Here is a 17,092-nt window from a genome sequence, read left to right as displayed (position 1 = left end):
CACGGACCCCCCGTAGCCATTTCGCAGATACAAGAGGAGCGAGCTGCACCCTTCCTGGTACCACAACTGCCCCCGCCCAAATCCGTGGGTAATGGACCCACCAAGCTCTGCCTCCTCCTGGACACGCTGACTATAGATCGCCCGCACTGTGTCCAGGTCTTGGATGAACATACGGATGAGCAGCAGGTATTTTTCCGACGCATCTTGTGCTACCAGCGGTCTTTCCAGAAGTTTTCCTGCTATATCTAGCAGCTGCAGAGGACACAGAGAAGAAGAAAAAGTCACAGATTCAACCTACCTAAGGTTACATCCCTCCTGAGTCCTGGCTTTTCTTTCATATGTCCGCCAACAGAAGAGGGTCAGAAATTGTTATTGTGACTGTATCAATAATTATGAAGAGGCGGCTACTCATAGTGTGCCCTTCTCTCCTTTGCTTTTTTTCCCCTAGATTTTATCTATTTATTTGATAGAGAAAGAGAGAGAGTGTGCGCGTGCCCACGTTGGGGGAGGGGCAGAAGGAGAGGGAGAAGCAGGGAGCCCAACATGAGGCTCAATCCCAGGACCCTGAGATCATGACCTGAGCCAAAGTCAGACGCTTCACTGACTGAGCCACCTGGGCGTCCCTCTCCTTTGCTTCTAAAGGAGTCCTGTCCGCTAAATTACCTGCCAAACCCTGATGTGTTGAGAGAAGATGAGTAAAGGACCAAACAAAGAGAAAACTAAAGATGTCAGAAAAGTGAAGGTCTCCATAAAAAAAAGACCTAAAACAGAGGTGGAGGGTGAAGATGGAGATGAGATAAAGAAGCTAAGCGGGCTGGGTGCTTGGGGAGAATGTGGAACGCTAAAATTGGAGGGTGGGAGCAAGAAAAAAATTTCAGAGAGAACTAATTCTGGAACTAATTTCTGGAATGAGTTCAAATGCTTGGAGAGGAATCCTACCAGTGTTCCCGTAGGAGTTAGGGAGCCGCACTGTTTGTAAAAGGTTGTGTGTCTACACTCAATGGCTAAAGAAGCCTGGCATGCTGGGTTACCTGGTATCCTAGGATAGCATGGACTCACCCTTCTAAGGTTTGAGCCTCTTCTACAATTGTCCCACCGGTCACTGAAGCTACCTGAGGGACGTTTCCAGTGACTGGAAACTTATCCACTTCTCAAGGAAATCCATTCCACCTTTTAATAGCTTTCGGAAATCTCTCTCCTCCACTGAGCCAAAATCTGCCTCCTGCTAACTGCCACTGACCAGTCCTGGATCTAATCCTTAAGCCTTTACAGAGTAAGTTCCTTTGTAGTTTAGAGAAGGTTGATCATGTGCTATGAAAGTGTCATGTCTCACAATATGTCTCAGTCAGAATTCTCAGTATGCAGCCATTTGTCTACTCATCATCTTAAGCCTCCTCCCTCTTATTGTTCCATCTTGCTCCTGCCCTGCAATAGAGGGCAAGGGTACAGTCTTCTTATTCTAGTTGCTAGGAGCTGACTCCTATAACCAGTTACTCGGGGTATGCTCCAGCTTGAATCAATCTGGCAGCACTGGTTAGATAGCAGGGTGCAAGAGTCATGGATTCATGGCGGCGACCAGAGTAGATGTCTCTGCTTTTAATGGCCACTCTACTGAAAATGCCCAAAAAGAACACTCCAGAATAAACCCTTTAAAAAGAAATTGTGCATTTATTTAAGTAATCTCTAAACCAGACGTGGGGCTTGAACCCATGACCCTGAAATCAAGAGTCATGTACTCTTCCATGGGAAAGAGAGATCAAAAGTAATAAAGACTAGAAAGGAACAGAGACAATCTACAGGGATAGCGACTTTATAGATAAGAAAATGGCACTAAATTAATACCTTTCAATAATTACTCTGAGCATAAGTGGCCTAAATTCTCTAATCAAAAGACACAGGGTATCGGAATGGATAAAAAAAACAGGACCCATTGATATGCTGCTTACAAGAGGCTCCTTTTAGACCCAAAGACACCACCAGATTGAAAGTGAGGGGGTGGAGAAGCATTTATCATGCTGATGGACATCAAAAGAAAGCCAGAATAGCTATACTTATGTCAGACAAACTAGATTTTAAACCAAAGACTGTAATAAGAGATGAAGGACACTATCTCATAGTAAAGGGGTCTATCCAACAAGAATATCTAACAACTGTAAATATTTATGCCCCTAACTTGGGAGCAGCCAAATACACAAGTCAATTAATAACAAACTTAAAGAAACTCATTGATGATAATACAGTAATAGTAGCGGACTTTAACACCCCACTCACAGCAATGGACAGATCACCTAAACAGAAGATCAACAAGGAAGATCAACAAGGAAGCAAGAGCTTTGAATGACACACTGGACAAGATGCACCTCACAGATATATTCAGAGCATTTTGTCCTAAAGCAGCAGAATACACATTCTTTTCAAGTACCCATGGAACATTCTCCAGCATAGATCACATACTGGGTCACAAATCAGGACTCGATGGTACAAAAGACTGAGATCATACAATGCATATTTTCAGACCACAACACTATGAAACTTGAAGTCAACCACAGGCAAAAATTTGGAAGGACCACAAATACAAGATCATCCTACTAAAGAATGAATGGGTCAACCAGGAAATTAAGGCATTTAAAAAATACATGGGAGCAAAAGAAAATGAAAACACAACAGTCCAAAACCTTTGGGATGAAGCAAAGGCTGTCCTAAGAGGAAAGTATTCCACAATACAGGCCTTCCCCAAGAAGCAAGAAAAGTCTCCAATATACAACCTGACCTTACACCTAAAGGAGCTGGAAAAAGAACAGCAAATAAAGCCTAAGTCCAGCAGGAGAAGAGGAATAATGAAGATTGGAGCAGAAATCAAGTATATAGAAATTAAAAATAAAAAACAACAACAGTATAACAGATCAATGGAACTAGGAGCTGGTTCTTTGAAAGAATTAACAAAATTGAAAAACCCCTAGCCAGCTTATGAAAAAGAAAAGAGAAAGGACCCAAATAAATCATGAATGAAAGAGGAAAGATCACACCAACACTGCAGAAATGTAAACAGTTATAAGAGAATATTATGAGAAAATATATGCCAACAAATTAGGCAATCTGGAAGAAATGGATAAATTCCTAGAAACATATAAACTACCAAAACTGAAACAGGAAGAAACAGAAAATCTAAACAGACCCATAACCAGCAAAGAAATGGAATCAGTAATCAAAAATCTCCCAACAAACAGAGGAGTCTGGGGCCAGATGGCTTTTAGAGGAATTCTACCAAACATTTAAAGAAGATTTAATACCTATTTTTCTGAAACTGTTCCAAAAAATATAAATGGAAGGAAAACTTCCAAACTCATCCTATGAGGCCAGCATTACTTTGATTCTAAAACCAAAGACCTCATTAAAAGAATTACAGACCACTATCCCTGATGAACATGGAAGCCAAAATTCTCAACAAGATACTAACTTATCAGATCCAACAGTACATTAAAAGGATTGTTAACCACAACCAAGTGGGATTTATTCCTGGGCTGCAATGGTGGTTCAACATCCACAAGTCAATCAACATTACACCACGTTAATAAAGGACAAGAACCATATGATCCTCTCAATAGATGCAGAAAAAGCAATTGACAAAATACAGCATCCTTTCTTGATCAAAACCCTCAACAAAGTAGGGATAGATGGAACATACCTCAACATCCTAAAGGCCATATATAAAAGACCCACAGTGAATATCATTCTCGATGGGGAAAAACCGAGAGCTTTTCCTCTAAGGTCAGGAATGTGACAGGGTTGTCCACTCTCACCACTGCTGTTCAACATAGTACTAGAAGTCTTAGCCTCAGCAATCAGACAACAAAAAGAAATAAAAGGAATCCAAATAGCCAAAGAAGAAGTCAAACTTTCACTCTTCAGAGACGATATGATACTCTATGTAGAAAACCCGAAAGACTCCACCAAAAAATTGCGAGAACTGATAAAGAATAAAGCACATTTTCAGGATATAAAATCAATGCATGGAAGTCTGCTGAACTTCTATACACCAACAATGAAGCGGCAGAAAGAGAAATCAAGGAATCGATCCCATTTACAATTGCACCAAAAACCATAAGACAGCTAGGAATAAACCTAACCAAAGAAGTAAAAGATCTGTACTCTGAAAACTATAGAGCACTTATGAAAGAAATTGAGGGAGACAGAAAGAAAGGGAAAAATATTCCATGTTCATGGATTGGAAGAACAAATATTGTTAAAATGTCTGTACTACCCAAAGCAATCTACACATTCAATGCAACCTCTATCAAAATAACACTGGCATTTTTCGGAGTTGGAAGAAACAACTCTAAAATTTGTATGGAACCAGAAAAGACCCCGAGTAGCCAGGGGAACATTGAAAAAGAAAACCAAAGCTGGGGCATCACAATTCCAGACCTCAAGCTGTATTACAAAGCTATAATCATTAAGACAGTATGGTACTGGCACAAAAACAAACACATAGATCAATGGAACAGAACAGAGAACCCAGAAATGGACCATCAACTCTACGGTCAACTAATCTTCGACAAAGCAGGAAAGAATATCCAATGGAAAAAAGACAGTTTTTTCAAATGGTGCTGGGAAAATTGGACAGCAACATGCAGAAGAATGAAACTGGACCACTTTCTTACACCATACACAAAGATAAACTCAAAATGGATGAAAGACCTAAATGCGAGACAGGATTCATTAAAATCCAAGAGAAGAATCTAGCAACCTCTTTGACCTTGGCCACAGCAACAACTTCTTCCTAGACACATCTCCAGAGGCAAGGGAAACAAAAGCAAAAATAACTGTTGGGGGGCGCCTGGGTGGCACAGCGGTTAAGCGTCTGCCTTCGGCTCAGGGCGTGATCCCGGCGTTCTGGGTTCGAGCCCCACATCAGGCTCCTCCGCTAGGAGCCTGCTTCTTCCTCTCCCACTCCCCCTGCTTGTGTTCCCTCTCTCGCTGGCTGTCTCTATCTCTGTCAAGTAAATAAATAAAATCTTTTAAAAAAAAAAAACTGTTGGGACTTCGTCAAGATAAAAAGCTTCTGCACAGCAAAGGAAACAATCAACAAAACTAAAAGGCAACCTACAGAATGGGAGAAGATATTTGCAAATGTCTTATCAGACAAAGCACTAATATCCAAAATCCATAAAGTATTCATGAAACACAATACCCAAAAAACAAAAAATCCAGTTAAGAAATGGGCAGAAGACATGAACAGACACTTCTCCAAAGAAGATATCCAAATGGCCAATAGACACATGAAAAAAAGGCTCAACATAACTTGGCATCAGGGAAATACAAACCAAAACCACCATGAGATACCACCTCACACCTGTCAGAATGGCGAAAATGAACAAGTCAAGAAACAACAAATATTGGTGAGGATGAGGAAAAAGGGGAGCCCACTTACACTGTTGGTAGGAATGTAAACTGGTGCAGCCATTCTGGAAAACAGTATGGAGGTTCCTCAAAAAGTTAAACGTAGAACTACCCTACGACCCAGCAACTGCACTACTAGGTATTTATGCAAAGGATACAAAAATAGTGATTGAAAAGGGGTACCTGCACCCCAATGTTTACAGCAGCAATGTCCACAACAGCCAAACTATGCAAAGAGCCCAGATGTCCATTGACAGATGAATGGATAAAGAAGATGTGGTCTATATACAATGGAATATTCGCAGCCATCAAAAAATGAAATCTTGCTATTTGCAATGACATGGATGGAACTAGAGGGTATTATGCTAAGTGAAATAAGTCAATCAGAGAAAGACAATTATCATATGGTTTCACTCATATGAGGAATTTAAGAAACAAAACAGAGGAGTATAGGGGAAAGGAGGGAAAAATAAAAATAAGATGAAATCAGAGAGGGAGACAAGCCATAAGAGACTCTTAACTGCAGGAAACAAACAGGGCTGCTAGAGGGGAGGGGGGAGGCGGGCAGGGAGGTGGGGGATGGGGTAACCCAGTGATGGGCATGAAGGAGGGCACTCGATGTAATGAGCACTGGGTGTCATACGCAACTGATGAATCACTGAACTCTACCCCTGAAATGCATAATACGCTGTATGTTAACTAACTTCAATTTAAATAAAATTAAATTAAAATTTAAAAAAAAAGAGTTGCACGCTCTTCCGACTAAGCCAGCCAGGCACCTCCAGAATAACTCTTTGGAAAAGTATTTTTACATCGCTGTGTTTCTAGAAAAGCATTAATAATCAACCTGAGAAGCCCAATTCTGCCCAGTTCTTTGCCCTAGGTCACCCACAATACCCCTCTACTGAACTGACAGGAACAATTGCTCTCTGCAAGGAACAAAACAGTGGGAAGAGGATCCTTGCCCTCCTGTGCTGAGAGTGGGGGGAGAATGGAGCACAGCAGCCCCCCCCCCCCCCGCACAAACCTTAAATGCATGCTCCAAATCGGGGGCATCGTCGAAGGCTTGACTGAAGACAGTCCCCAGTCTTCGGTCAAGATCTTCCACTCTCTGGTTAAATTCACACAAGTCATTTTCGAAATCCTGAAGAGATGTCACATGGACAGAAGACGAACATGATTTCAAGGCCACTCCCACTATGCTCTTTACTACACCTTTGTCCTTAAATCGGCTATGCCAAGGATTTATTATAATTTTCTAAACTTCACCTTGGCATTTGCTTACTTTTTACCCATGTAGACAATTACCCTATTATTGCAGTATTGTTTTCCTAGACACTAGGCAAAAGGGAAGTGTGAGTCGGCTGGGAGGTTGGCACTGTGTCACTCCCTCTCTGGGCCCCTCTCCTACCTCCTGAAACCCTAGGGCCAGCTCATGTCACCCCAAAGGCCTCCCCGGCCGCAACGGTCCCAGCAATGAGGCCAGTCTATCATTATCACCTACTCTCCTTCCTCCCCCAAGTCAAAATCGTTTTTTTTTTTTTTTTTTTTAGTGTAAGCAAACTAATCTGGCCATTAGAAGGAAAGCCCGCTAATTAAACGAATACCCACGATTTCTTCTAAGTACACTTTAATTGGTTGAGACGGCAGACAGCCATTGTTCCTCCGGCTGCCAAATTTAGCAAATAAAGTTACAAAGCACCCCGTTCAATTTAAATTCCAGATTAACAGCGAATATATATATGTATTTTGAGTGTGAGCATGTCTCAATTATTGTATTTTATTAGGCAGCCCAAAGTGTGTTCTCTTTCTTAGAATGTACCAGTTTCCCGAGAAACTTTAACGCAAATCTCTAATCTGTACATTGTTACCTGTTAGCATTGCTTTAAAAACACTGATGCATATTCTTACAAAATAACAAAAAATAGAAAAGCATAGCACTTTTCTCCTTCCCAAACACAACCACACTAACATTGTAGTATGTTTCCCTGTGTATAGGATTTGGTATGTGTTCTGTTCTTATTTTATCATTTGGTAGGAAACACACAGTATATATCCTGTTTTGTTACCTGTCCCCCCTCCTTTTTTTTTTCTCTTCTTTTCTTTTTTTTTCCCCTACTTCAGACCCGTGGAATTTTTAGAAAGTGTTATCTTCTGGGTTTGGCCAACTAATCCCCCACAATCTAAAGGTACTCAGAGAAGATTTCTGCTCAATTTCTTTCTCCCCTTCCCCTCGTAGATTCTCTCGATTCTTTCTCCCATAATTCAGCCACTCCCTTCTCAGCATCCACTGTTTCTATACTGACCCTTCTGCTGCTTCGTTCCTGCTGCAGGCTTGGACCCACAAGCCTCAGATGTCCCGGGCTACAGGTGACATGGGGGCTCCTTGTCCCTGATCCTGGACACTGCAACTCTGGCCCTTTCCTCCTCCTGAGGACTCCCTCGGGAACCAAGGCCAAAGGAAATACACAGGGGAAAATACAAGTAAACACCCAGACCTTCCCGCCTGGAGGCATCTGAGAAAGAGAAAAAGCTTGCGAGTCAGCCTTTCCAAGCCTCACCGTGCTCTGGGGGTCCAAGCAGTCATAGGAGGACTCTAAGAAGACCCCATATATCTCTTGAAATCCGTCGTACATTTGCTGCACCTGCCGACTTAGGGCATTTCCTCTGATGCCACTAAATTCAAGCTTTCCCAGTTGGTGAAAATCCAGGGTTGTCTTCAGAAGATCCTGCGGGGACAATTCACGAAATTGTTAAAATGGTAACAACAGGGGCGCCTGGGTGGCTCAGTCGGTGAAGCGTCTGCCTTCGGCCCAGGTCATGATCTCCGGGTCCTGGGATGGAGTCCAGTGGGGCTCCGTATTCAGCGGGGGATCTGCTTCTTCCTCTCCCTTCGCCCCTCCCCCTGCTTGTACTGTTTCTCTGTCACATAAATAAATACAATGGTTAAAAATAAAATAATAGCAACAGTAGCAGCAGCAGATAACACATTAGTACGGGAAGGGCTAGAAATCAGGGGGGTGGTGGCTGTTTAGGAAAAGATGAAGGCTGATTAGTATCGGGACCTTATTATTACATTGGGTTGGTATAAATAACTCTTGGTGAAACTCACTAACAAAGCAAAGAGAAAGTACACATAAATAAAATTCACGCAAAGCAAAAAAAAAATCAAATTTATGCTTCAGCCTCTTTCCATGCTCTCAAATAAATAATAAAATTGAACAACATTATTTGTATGATTGGTAGCTTTACTTCTGATTTTTTAAAAAATCCTTTTCAAAGGGAGCGTGTCGTCTGGTTCTAGAAGGACAGCTATCTTAGGAGATACTGACGGAAAGCAGATGCTCCAAATAGTCCCGAGGACAAGCCAAGAGGGAGACACCAATACTCCCAGCAACCACTGGTGTCGAGAAAAGTCAAGTGCGGGGTACTCTAGCCAGCGTCTGCAGCCACGGCGCCCCGTGTGGCCGGCTGGGTGATAGCGGGCAATTACGTGACATCTCTGGGATGGGCTTCTTCATCTCTAACAGGATAATAACAGTGGGAGTGAAACAAGCCAGTGCCGGCGTAGGATTCAGGCCAGTGCCTGGCACACGCTCACTACGCAGTGTGTATTACTGTCACTGTGGTCGTTGATATGGCAGAGTCCCGGCCGTGCTCAGAATTAAGTGACAGGTGGACAGCTCAGAGCCTCAGGGAGGAACCCCTCCCAAGTCCCCAGAAGCCGCTTCGTCCGACAGGAGCCCCTAGAACACGCTAACGTGACAGATTGTATTTCTCTCTCACGAACACCTGCTTGAAATCACAGAACTTGCAAACCAAGACTCTCCCCATTACAACTTCCTGTGTAGGCGCGCACACGCCTCCAATAGGAGAGAGGAAGACAGTAATGCCCTTTGGGTGGTTTTGGCAAACCTGTGGTGTGGACCCCTGGGAGGGGGTCTTCCACCCTGAGGGAGTCTGAAGGGCAGGTAGAGGGAACGCTGTGTCACAGGGCAGAAAACCCAGCGGGTCCTGGTTCTACTCCAGGAAATCACTGCTGCCAACGGCCACCGCTGTGGGTTGACCAGTCAGCCTAGTGAAAGCCTGCCCAACTCCTTTCTCTTGCTGGGACACCAAGTCCAGCGACAGTGACAGAGGAACCAGGAAGTGCGAAGAGGGGGCTGGCTTGCCCCGCGTTGCCAGGAGGGCACCTTGAAGCCTGGGGCAGCCCATTGAACAACCTTTGTGGTTGGCTAGGCTCAAGCACGTTTGTCAGCAAGCAGCTCGAGTCGGGGAGGAGAGAAGAGGAGAGAACCAGCCAGGGGAAAGGAAGACATACACCCGGACCATGGGCTCTTGCCTCTGCTGGTGGCAAATGGGGCAGTCTTTATTTAAAAACATGGTTCAACTTTACATACAGGGAGGAAAACAGAAATGAATTGGATTTAAATGAAATTGACTTAAATAGTAAATCGAATCATTCAAAAAGTGCTTAGGTGTAATCAGTGTGATAGGAGAAAGGTATTTGTGCTGTGGAATGTCACCTGGGTACTTATCTTTCCTAATTCTGTGGAATTTCAATTTCAATTTTTAGGAAAATACTCTCTAACCACGTTAAAAGACAGATGCATCTATCTTGATAGGTTTGATGACATCAGAAAACTAGTCGGTATTTTGTTGCACTATTTTAGTCTCAAGGATACTTGAAGCATGGTCTTGGGCCCCAAAGGTACCACGGTATCTTCAGCCCCTGGGAGTCCAAGGTGCCGAAGAAATATTTGTTGAATGAAAAACTGTATGATCTGTAAACTCGCACTTAGCTACAGCACCTCCAGGAGAAGGTGACAGGCGGGCGGAGAACCTAGGAACCAGGATCTCTGCAGCAATTGGAGCAAGTACGAAAAATGAGACAAAAGAACATTACACAGCAAGGTGGAACCGTGCCTTGGTCAAGTGCAAGGCGGAACCTAGGGGGGTCCTCCTCAGAGGGCAGAAATAAGGCAAATGAGGGAAGAGGACCAAAAAGTGGATCTGGCCGCAACTTGCAGGTCGCACCTGTAACATGTCTGGTACTTGACCATGTTGACCTATCTGAAATGGTGATTTCGTGTGGTTCCACTTAACAAAACAGAACCGTCTCATGGCTAGAAATGCCCAACTACAGAACAGAGCACTAAGAGACGCAGTGAGCTCTCCACGATGGTATGGATTTTAGGAGAAGTTTGACATCAGAGGCATCGTAGAGAAGGTTCCTGAATCAGGCGGAAAGTTGTCTGCCAACTGTGAAAACAGATGCATCCTGACGATGGCGACCACGACTTTGATTCTTAACCTATTTGAATGTCGGTTCTTTTCGTTGTTGATTTAGAAGTCCTCACAAAACAGATAAAAGGCAATTCAAGCCAATATGAGGCTTAAATGACACTTAAAAAATATCAGAAGGGGGAATGAAGCATGAGAGACTATGGACTCTGAGAAACAAACTGAGGGCTTCAGAGGGGAGGGGGTGGGGGAATGGGATAGACCGGTGATGGGTAGTAAGGAGGGCACGTATTGCATGGTGCACTGGGTGTTATACGCAACTAATGAATCATCGAACTTTACACCGGAAACCGGGGATGTACTGTATGGTGACTAACATAATAAAAAATATTATAATTTAAAAAAAAAAAGGAAGTCACGTGAAAAAAAATACCCATTTTTACTCATCACGCCAGTAGACACATGAAATTTACAGCGCTCTATACCGGCTGAAAGTGTCCTCCTTGGGGGTATAGGCATGATGGAGGGAGCCTGGGACCAAGGGCCCAAAGTCCCTGGGTCCACCCAACCCTGGTCTACCGTTTCCCAGCTTTGCAGCTTAAAGCAAGACACTCAGCTTTCGTAAATGAACTCGCACGTGCATACACACACGTGGTCTGCTAACACCTGACTTGCCGTGGGGCTACCACGTGACACGGTTGGTGTCTTGGTGTGACTTCGATACGTGGCGGCCACCATCGTGAATTACCACCAGGCTGATGTCATTAGAGCAGGGTGGTGGGTAAGAGAGCTCCAAGGGCTGACAGACAGCTGCCCCCTCCCAGCCGGATCCCCCAAAGAGCGTGGGGTCCCAGGCAGTCCTATTCTTCGGAAGGACTGAGCAACCTTTAATAGGGTTGATGGGGGGGCAAGGCTCCATTTGTGCCGTGGCCCCTGAGGCGCGGAGTCGAAAGCGGGGATAATGACCGGCCCCACGAACACAAACACAGTCTCGAAGGAGAGGTCACGCCACCCATCTTAAAAGAAATGTCTTCAGAATTCATTAAGGGAGAGCACAAAGCAGGCATTCATAGATGAGAATCTCGAAAGGTCGTTGGGGAAAAGACTGTTTTCTTTACCTTTCGACAGAGGCCGACCTTATGCAGCTAATGGTCTGCTACGTGGCCACAGGCTCAGGCCGGGCTGAAAGGGAAGCCGCCCAATTAGGCTCAGGATGAAGGAGGCTGCAGATGGTGGAAGGGGCCGAGGAAACTCGGCGCATATTAGGTCAGCTGATTACCTCTCTCCCTGCTAATCACCTCGCATAAAGCCTCAGCAGGAAATCATTTTGTCTCCAAGTGAATCACAGCTTTACAGCAATTTGATAATGAAAGAAATGAGGGTTCTCTCCTGCTTAGAACATTGTTTGCAGGACTAGGCTGCAGGCAGAAACAGAGACAGGGGGTCTGCAGCCTCTCCTGGACTAGGGCACAAAAATGAACCCCGGGTGGGGTGTGTACGCACGTGTGTGTGTGTGTGTGTGTGTGTGTGTGTGTGTGTGTGTATGCTGAAACACCAAACAGGAAAGCAGGGTGAGGGAGGGAATCAAGAGGCAGCTGAACCCCTCTTTTCCCCCTTTGAATTTTGACTATTCCAACTGCAAAGATTTTATATACTTTTGGGATTTCTTCAGGAAGTCATAAGGTCAAAGAAATAAAGCCCTTTCAATGGAAGGGGGATGGGTTATAATTTGACCCGGATAATTTATTTAGGAAAAAAGAGGTAGGGATCAGGTGGTAGCAATTGGGTATAAAAAGGCAGAACCGAGTGTATGAGGGCAAAAGAGAAGCACAAAATCGGTTTGCAACCCTCTCAACGCAGGGAGGGAAGCAGGACAGAGGGACAGGGACCTTTGGAGCTCCCTGGGAGATTCACAACTTTGCTGGAAAGATAATCTGGCCCTCACTACAAATGCCAGCCAAACCTCCGTGCGCGGCGTGACCAGGCGCAAATAAATTTAAGCCGCACACTTAGTGAGGACACTGGTACCTAGCTCTGGCTGAGTGTCGGAGGCCCGCCAGAGCAGGAGATGGGCTCCTGAAACACGTGAGTTCTTGATTTTCCTATTCTTCCTTTTCCTCCCTGAAGGTTGGCTCTATCAGAGATCAGCTGTATCCTGGTGGGGAGGAGGAAGGTGAGGAGGGGGAGGAGGAGGGGAGGGGGAGGAGAGGAAGGGGGAGGAAGAGGAGAGGGGGAGGATGGTGGTAACCTGAGAACACAATCCTTCTGCAGGCTCAGACCCGAAGACTCCACGCAGCAACTTACAACACCCCCCCCCCTCCTCGCCCAGCCCCCAACTTTTGTTTTAGCAGGTGCCCAGAGGGAAGAGGCCATCTGCACAGTAAAACTTTCCGGCGCCAAAGAACAGGGAGAAAAGCAATACAAATCAGAGGGGAAGAAATCCAAGGGAACTGTGGAGATGAAAACCCAGCCTTTTTACAACATAACCCTGGCCACAGGCATGCAGAGGGGTAAAGGTATGGATGTCGTTTTATTAACGTGGCTTCTGTATTCGTTAATACCTGCCACCCATGTCTCAGTGGCCGCATATTAGAAGGGCAAGATGAAGAAGGTGAGGTTCATGATAATTCTTGCTGGAGAGAAGCAGATTAATTCCATTTCAAACGGCGTTGATCACTAAGACACACAGAATGTTAACTAGAGGGCCACATGAAATATGCTCCCAGATCAATAGCCCCGTGTCCTCCGCGCTAAGCCAAGTAGAGAAGCGATGGGGGAGCCAGAGGGCAAGGGGATGAGTCAGACTGAACGTTCCAGAGAGGAAACCTGGAAGAGGGGAGGAAATGCTAACACAGGGGGAGGGGGCAGCCACAGGAAAAGGAAGATCACAGAAATGCAGGGTGAACAGAAAGGTCAGGAAAAACTAACAGAAGGGAAGGGAAAGGAAGGAAAGGGAAGGGAAGGAAGGAAGGAAGGCGAAAGTGAAGGGGAAGGGGGACAGGTGGGAAGGGAAGGAAGAGGAAAGAAAAGGCGGGATCTGACCTCAGAGGGGAGAGGTAAGCCAGAGAGAAGGACAGGAGACTCAAGGGGGGGGGGGGAGCAGGAAGACACCGCGTGCTGACATTGGAGCCATCACCTAATTAAACTGGGGCAACTGCTTCTTGTGCATGCGTGCCCTTGATTCAGAAAGAGAGAGCAGCCTGCACGCCACTCTTGTGAGGGTAATGACTCCAGGGAGACTGGTGGCCATCCCTGCTGGTGTTTACTGAGGACGCCCGCCCAGCAGATTAGATGCCCTGATGTTAGAATAGCTGTCTATATGCAAAGTCCCATCATTAGCATGTGTGCACAGGCCAGTCGCTGTGAGCAGTGCTCCCCTTCCACTCCCCGGGTGTGAGGGGGGCGGCAGGGCGGGAGAGCCTGCAAGGGGGTCCTGGCTGGTATCCCGCCCTGGTGGCCAGGCTGGGCAGGCTGAAGCGGGAGTGTCTGTGAGCTGGGCTAAACAGCAGGGAAGGGGTTGATCCCAAGAGGAAGAGAGAGGAGGAGGCACATGGGATAAAGCTCGATGTCAATTATTTGTACTCTCCACGACCCGGTGAAGGATTCAAGGTGTGCCTCTCATAAGATCTAGCTTCTGGCTCTCTCACTTACACGTTTTCTGTCGCTATGCCCTTCCCGTCTTCTTTCCCTGGAGAAGTTCTACTCTAGTTTCGAAATGTATTTCCTCTCGAGCTCTGCACTTTCTCAGAGCCCCTCGGGGTTAGGGAGCCCCCTTTTCTGCTCCCAGTTAATACACCCATTTCACGTTTACTGTGGCGTTTAATACCCCCCTCCCAACTCCCATGACATTCCCTGATTCTGTGTCTGTCCTTCCGCGGATCTCCTCCATCCGTCTGCCTGCCTTCTCCCGCTATTGCCTCCTCCTGTGAGAGTGGGCGTGAGAGTGAACAAGAGCCTGAGAGTGAGAGCCTGAGAATGAACGAGAACACCCACCTGGACCTTGAGCAGCCGCCCGAGGAAGCCATCCAATCGCTCGAAGACCAAAGAAGACTGGAAATCCCACTCCCTGACCTCCTGGTTCTCTTTGAAGTAAGTACGGAGATGCTCCCTTCTGTCCTGAAACACCTGCTTGAAGAAGCTCAATGTGTCCATGGCCACGTGTAGTTTCCTCTGACTTTCCTCCACCTCACTTCTCAGGAGGCCCTCTGGGCTGAGATAATTAGAGGCCTGGAACGCAAACAGATCAGGGGCGCTGAGCATGCATGGGGGCGGGGCAACCCTACAACTTGTGCCCATCTCCCCCCAACTCTGAACAGAGTAACTGGCCGAGCAGTACTTCTCAGAAGCATCCTCTAGGAGACCTCTGACCCTGTCCTCAGTGCTGCAGGTGGGCTGGGACCTGGGCTCGAGCCAGACGGTCCAGGATTGGCTCAGGGACGGGCCGGTAACCAATCAGAGGAACCACTGTGGCCTTCGGTGGGGCCAGCTGGGGCTGGGGGAGGTGTTCTTTCCTGAGTGTTCTCTTGTGAATAATTGGCTTTCTATGGTCAAGTAATTCAAAAGCAAGAATTCTTTGAACCTGTCCCCAAGAGCCTTGAACCTGGAAAGCTAGGAAGCTGAAGCAGGACAGCCGCCTTCACCACCACCGGGTGGGGCAGAAATAACTTGGTCCTGGTGACGTCATCTGAGCCCTTCCTGTCCGCGGGGGCTGGAGCCAGCCTTACCTCGGGCTTTTGAGGTATATGAACCAATAAATTCTCTTTTGGTTGATGTTAGTTTTGGTTGGGTTTTCTTATCCTTCCAACCACGAGAGTCCTGGCTGACAAACAGGCAGCGATGGAAGGGTGCTGGCCCAGCAAACACCTGGCTTCTGGTCTTGGATTGGGTGACCTTTGGTGACTCAGTTAACCTCCTGGAGCCTTACCTCACATCTTTGAATATTAATAACAAATTAATAAGGCTTTTCCTGCCCATCTCAGGGGATTCATCTGAAAATGGCCGAGGTCTCGAATGTCACGGCACCTGGCAGGCTGCAAGGGGCTGCACTGATGTTAGTTGTTACCAATCACTCTTTATATATGTTCACTGTGTTCTCGGGGTCACAGCTCCTTAGAGGAAAAAGAAGCCAATTTGGGATGCAGATCACTCAAGCCTCATTATAGTCCCGAGTTCTGTTTACAGACAGACTGCCTGAGGTTTATGCTGTGCTGGTTGGGGCTGCCACGGAATCCCTAAGGAGGAGGAGTGTGGAGAGTGTGGTCCAAGAAGCTGTCTCTCTGTAGCTCACAGGCACTGAGTTCATAGCACATGGAAGGCATGGGCCCATGGGAGGAAGCCAGCCAGCCTCTGAGATAGGTCCTCTTCTTTTTGCCATTGCACGCTGGGGAACATGAGGCACAGAGCAGGTCAGTAACTTGCCCAGACACACACAGCAAACAGGTACTGATGCAGAATTTTGCACACGGACTCCAAAGGCAGCATTCTTAACTGTTGGGCTTTGCTGCTGACCGTGGGACAGATCACTGAGGTTGAAATTCACCACGCCCACCCTTTGCCTGACTCCCAGTCACGGGCAGAGGGGAAAGGAAGACAGGTCCTCCCACGTATTCCAGCACTACCGAGAACACCTCTGTGACTTATCGGCGGTGACGGTAAAATAACCGAACCGTGAGAATCCTTTGGACCATAATTATTTCCCTGCCCTGAAAGAAGTGCACCCTTTACGCGTCCCTGTGACTCGGCGCCAGCCAGCCAGCCCCCCGCCCCCCGGGGGAGGTTGTCGGGACCCCGGACGGCCGACCTGCTGGATGAGGAGGTTGCAGAGCTCCTGGAGCAGCACCGTGAGCCGCCCTGGGCAGCGGTAGGACTCGCAGGTGGCCCAGATCAGACAGACCACGTGCAGCAGGGGCCGCAGCCGTGGCTTCACCTCAGGAAACTCCAGGCTCTCGAGGAGCTCCAGGTGGCGGGAGAGTGGTGTCAGATGCGTGTGGATGTCCCGTGCCTCTGTCAGAGCTGGAAGGCATTGAAGATAGTCACCTTCCGGGCGTGGGGCTCACACCCACCCAGGGGAGCCCAGGAGCCTGGGACCGAAGGATCTGCACGGCAGCGGCTAGAATTTCTGGACAGCTGAAATGATGGCCTGACGAGGCTCTCTGACAAAAGTCCTGTGTCTGGACTTCCGTCTGCTCTGCTAGCCCCAGTCCGGGGCCCTGCATGGAGAAGACGCTCTGCTGCTGCTAGATCCGAGGCCACCCAAAGTAGATGACCAAAGACAAGCTTTAGAGTCAGAAAGATCTGCCTTCAAACATGAAGGTCTGAACACGGCACAAACAGAGTCCGTACACCGTTAGCACAGCCCCTGGAGCAGGGCAGGGGTTCCATAAAAGGTAATGTCTCTAATAAATATTTGCTAATAAAGTGTCTCAGGGAGCTGGCACCAAGGAGCGGC

The 17,092-nt window shown here is 46.9% G+C and overlaps 1 protein-coding gene across 1 annotated transcript in view; it reads right to left on the bottom strand.

The window, feature by feature from the left end:
- The window catches only part of DNAH9 (dynein axonemal heavy chain 9), a 313,579-nt gene that overhangs the window by 282,639 nt on the left and 13,848 nt on the right, over window positions 1-17,092 (bottom strand). The window contains exons 5-9 of the mRNA XM_045797213.2: window positions 16,445-16,656; window positions 14,638-14,871; window positions 7,962-8,129; window positions 6,428-6,544; window positions 102-252 (exon numbers count right to left, since the gene is read on the bottom strand). Of these exons, the coding sequence (XP_045653169.2) occupies window positions 102-252; window positions 6,428-6,544; window positions 7,962-8,129; window positions 14,638-14,871; window positions 16,445-16,656 (882 nt within the window). The remainder of the gene's footprint in view (window positions 1-101; window positions 253-6,427; window positions 6,545-7,961; window positions 8,130-14,637; window positions 14,872-16,444; window positions 16,657-17,092) is intronic.

This window comes from Ursus americanus, chromosome 14 (assembly GCF_024610735.1).
Source record: "Ursus americanus isolate L20-20 chromosome 14, mUrsAme1.1.p, whole genome shotgun sequence".
Taxonomy (NCBI): domain Eukaryota; kingdom Metazoa; phylum Chordata; class Mammalia; order Carnivora; family Ursidae; genus Ursus; species Ursus americanus.
The sequence above is the reverse complement of the archived record's forward strand: the minus strand, read 5'-3'. Positions and strand labels throughout refer to the sequence as shown.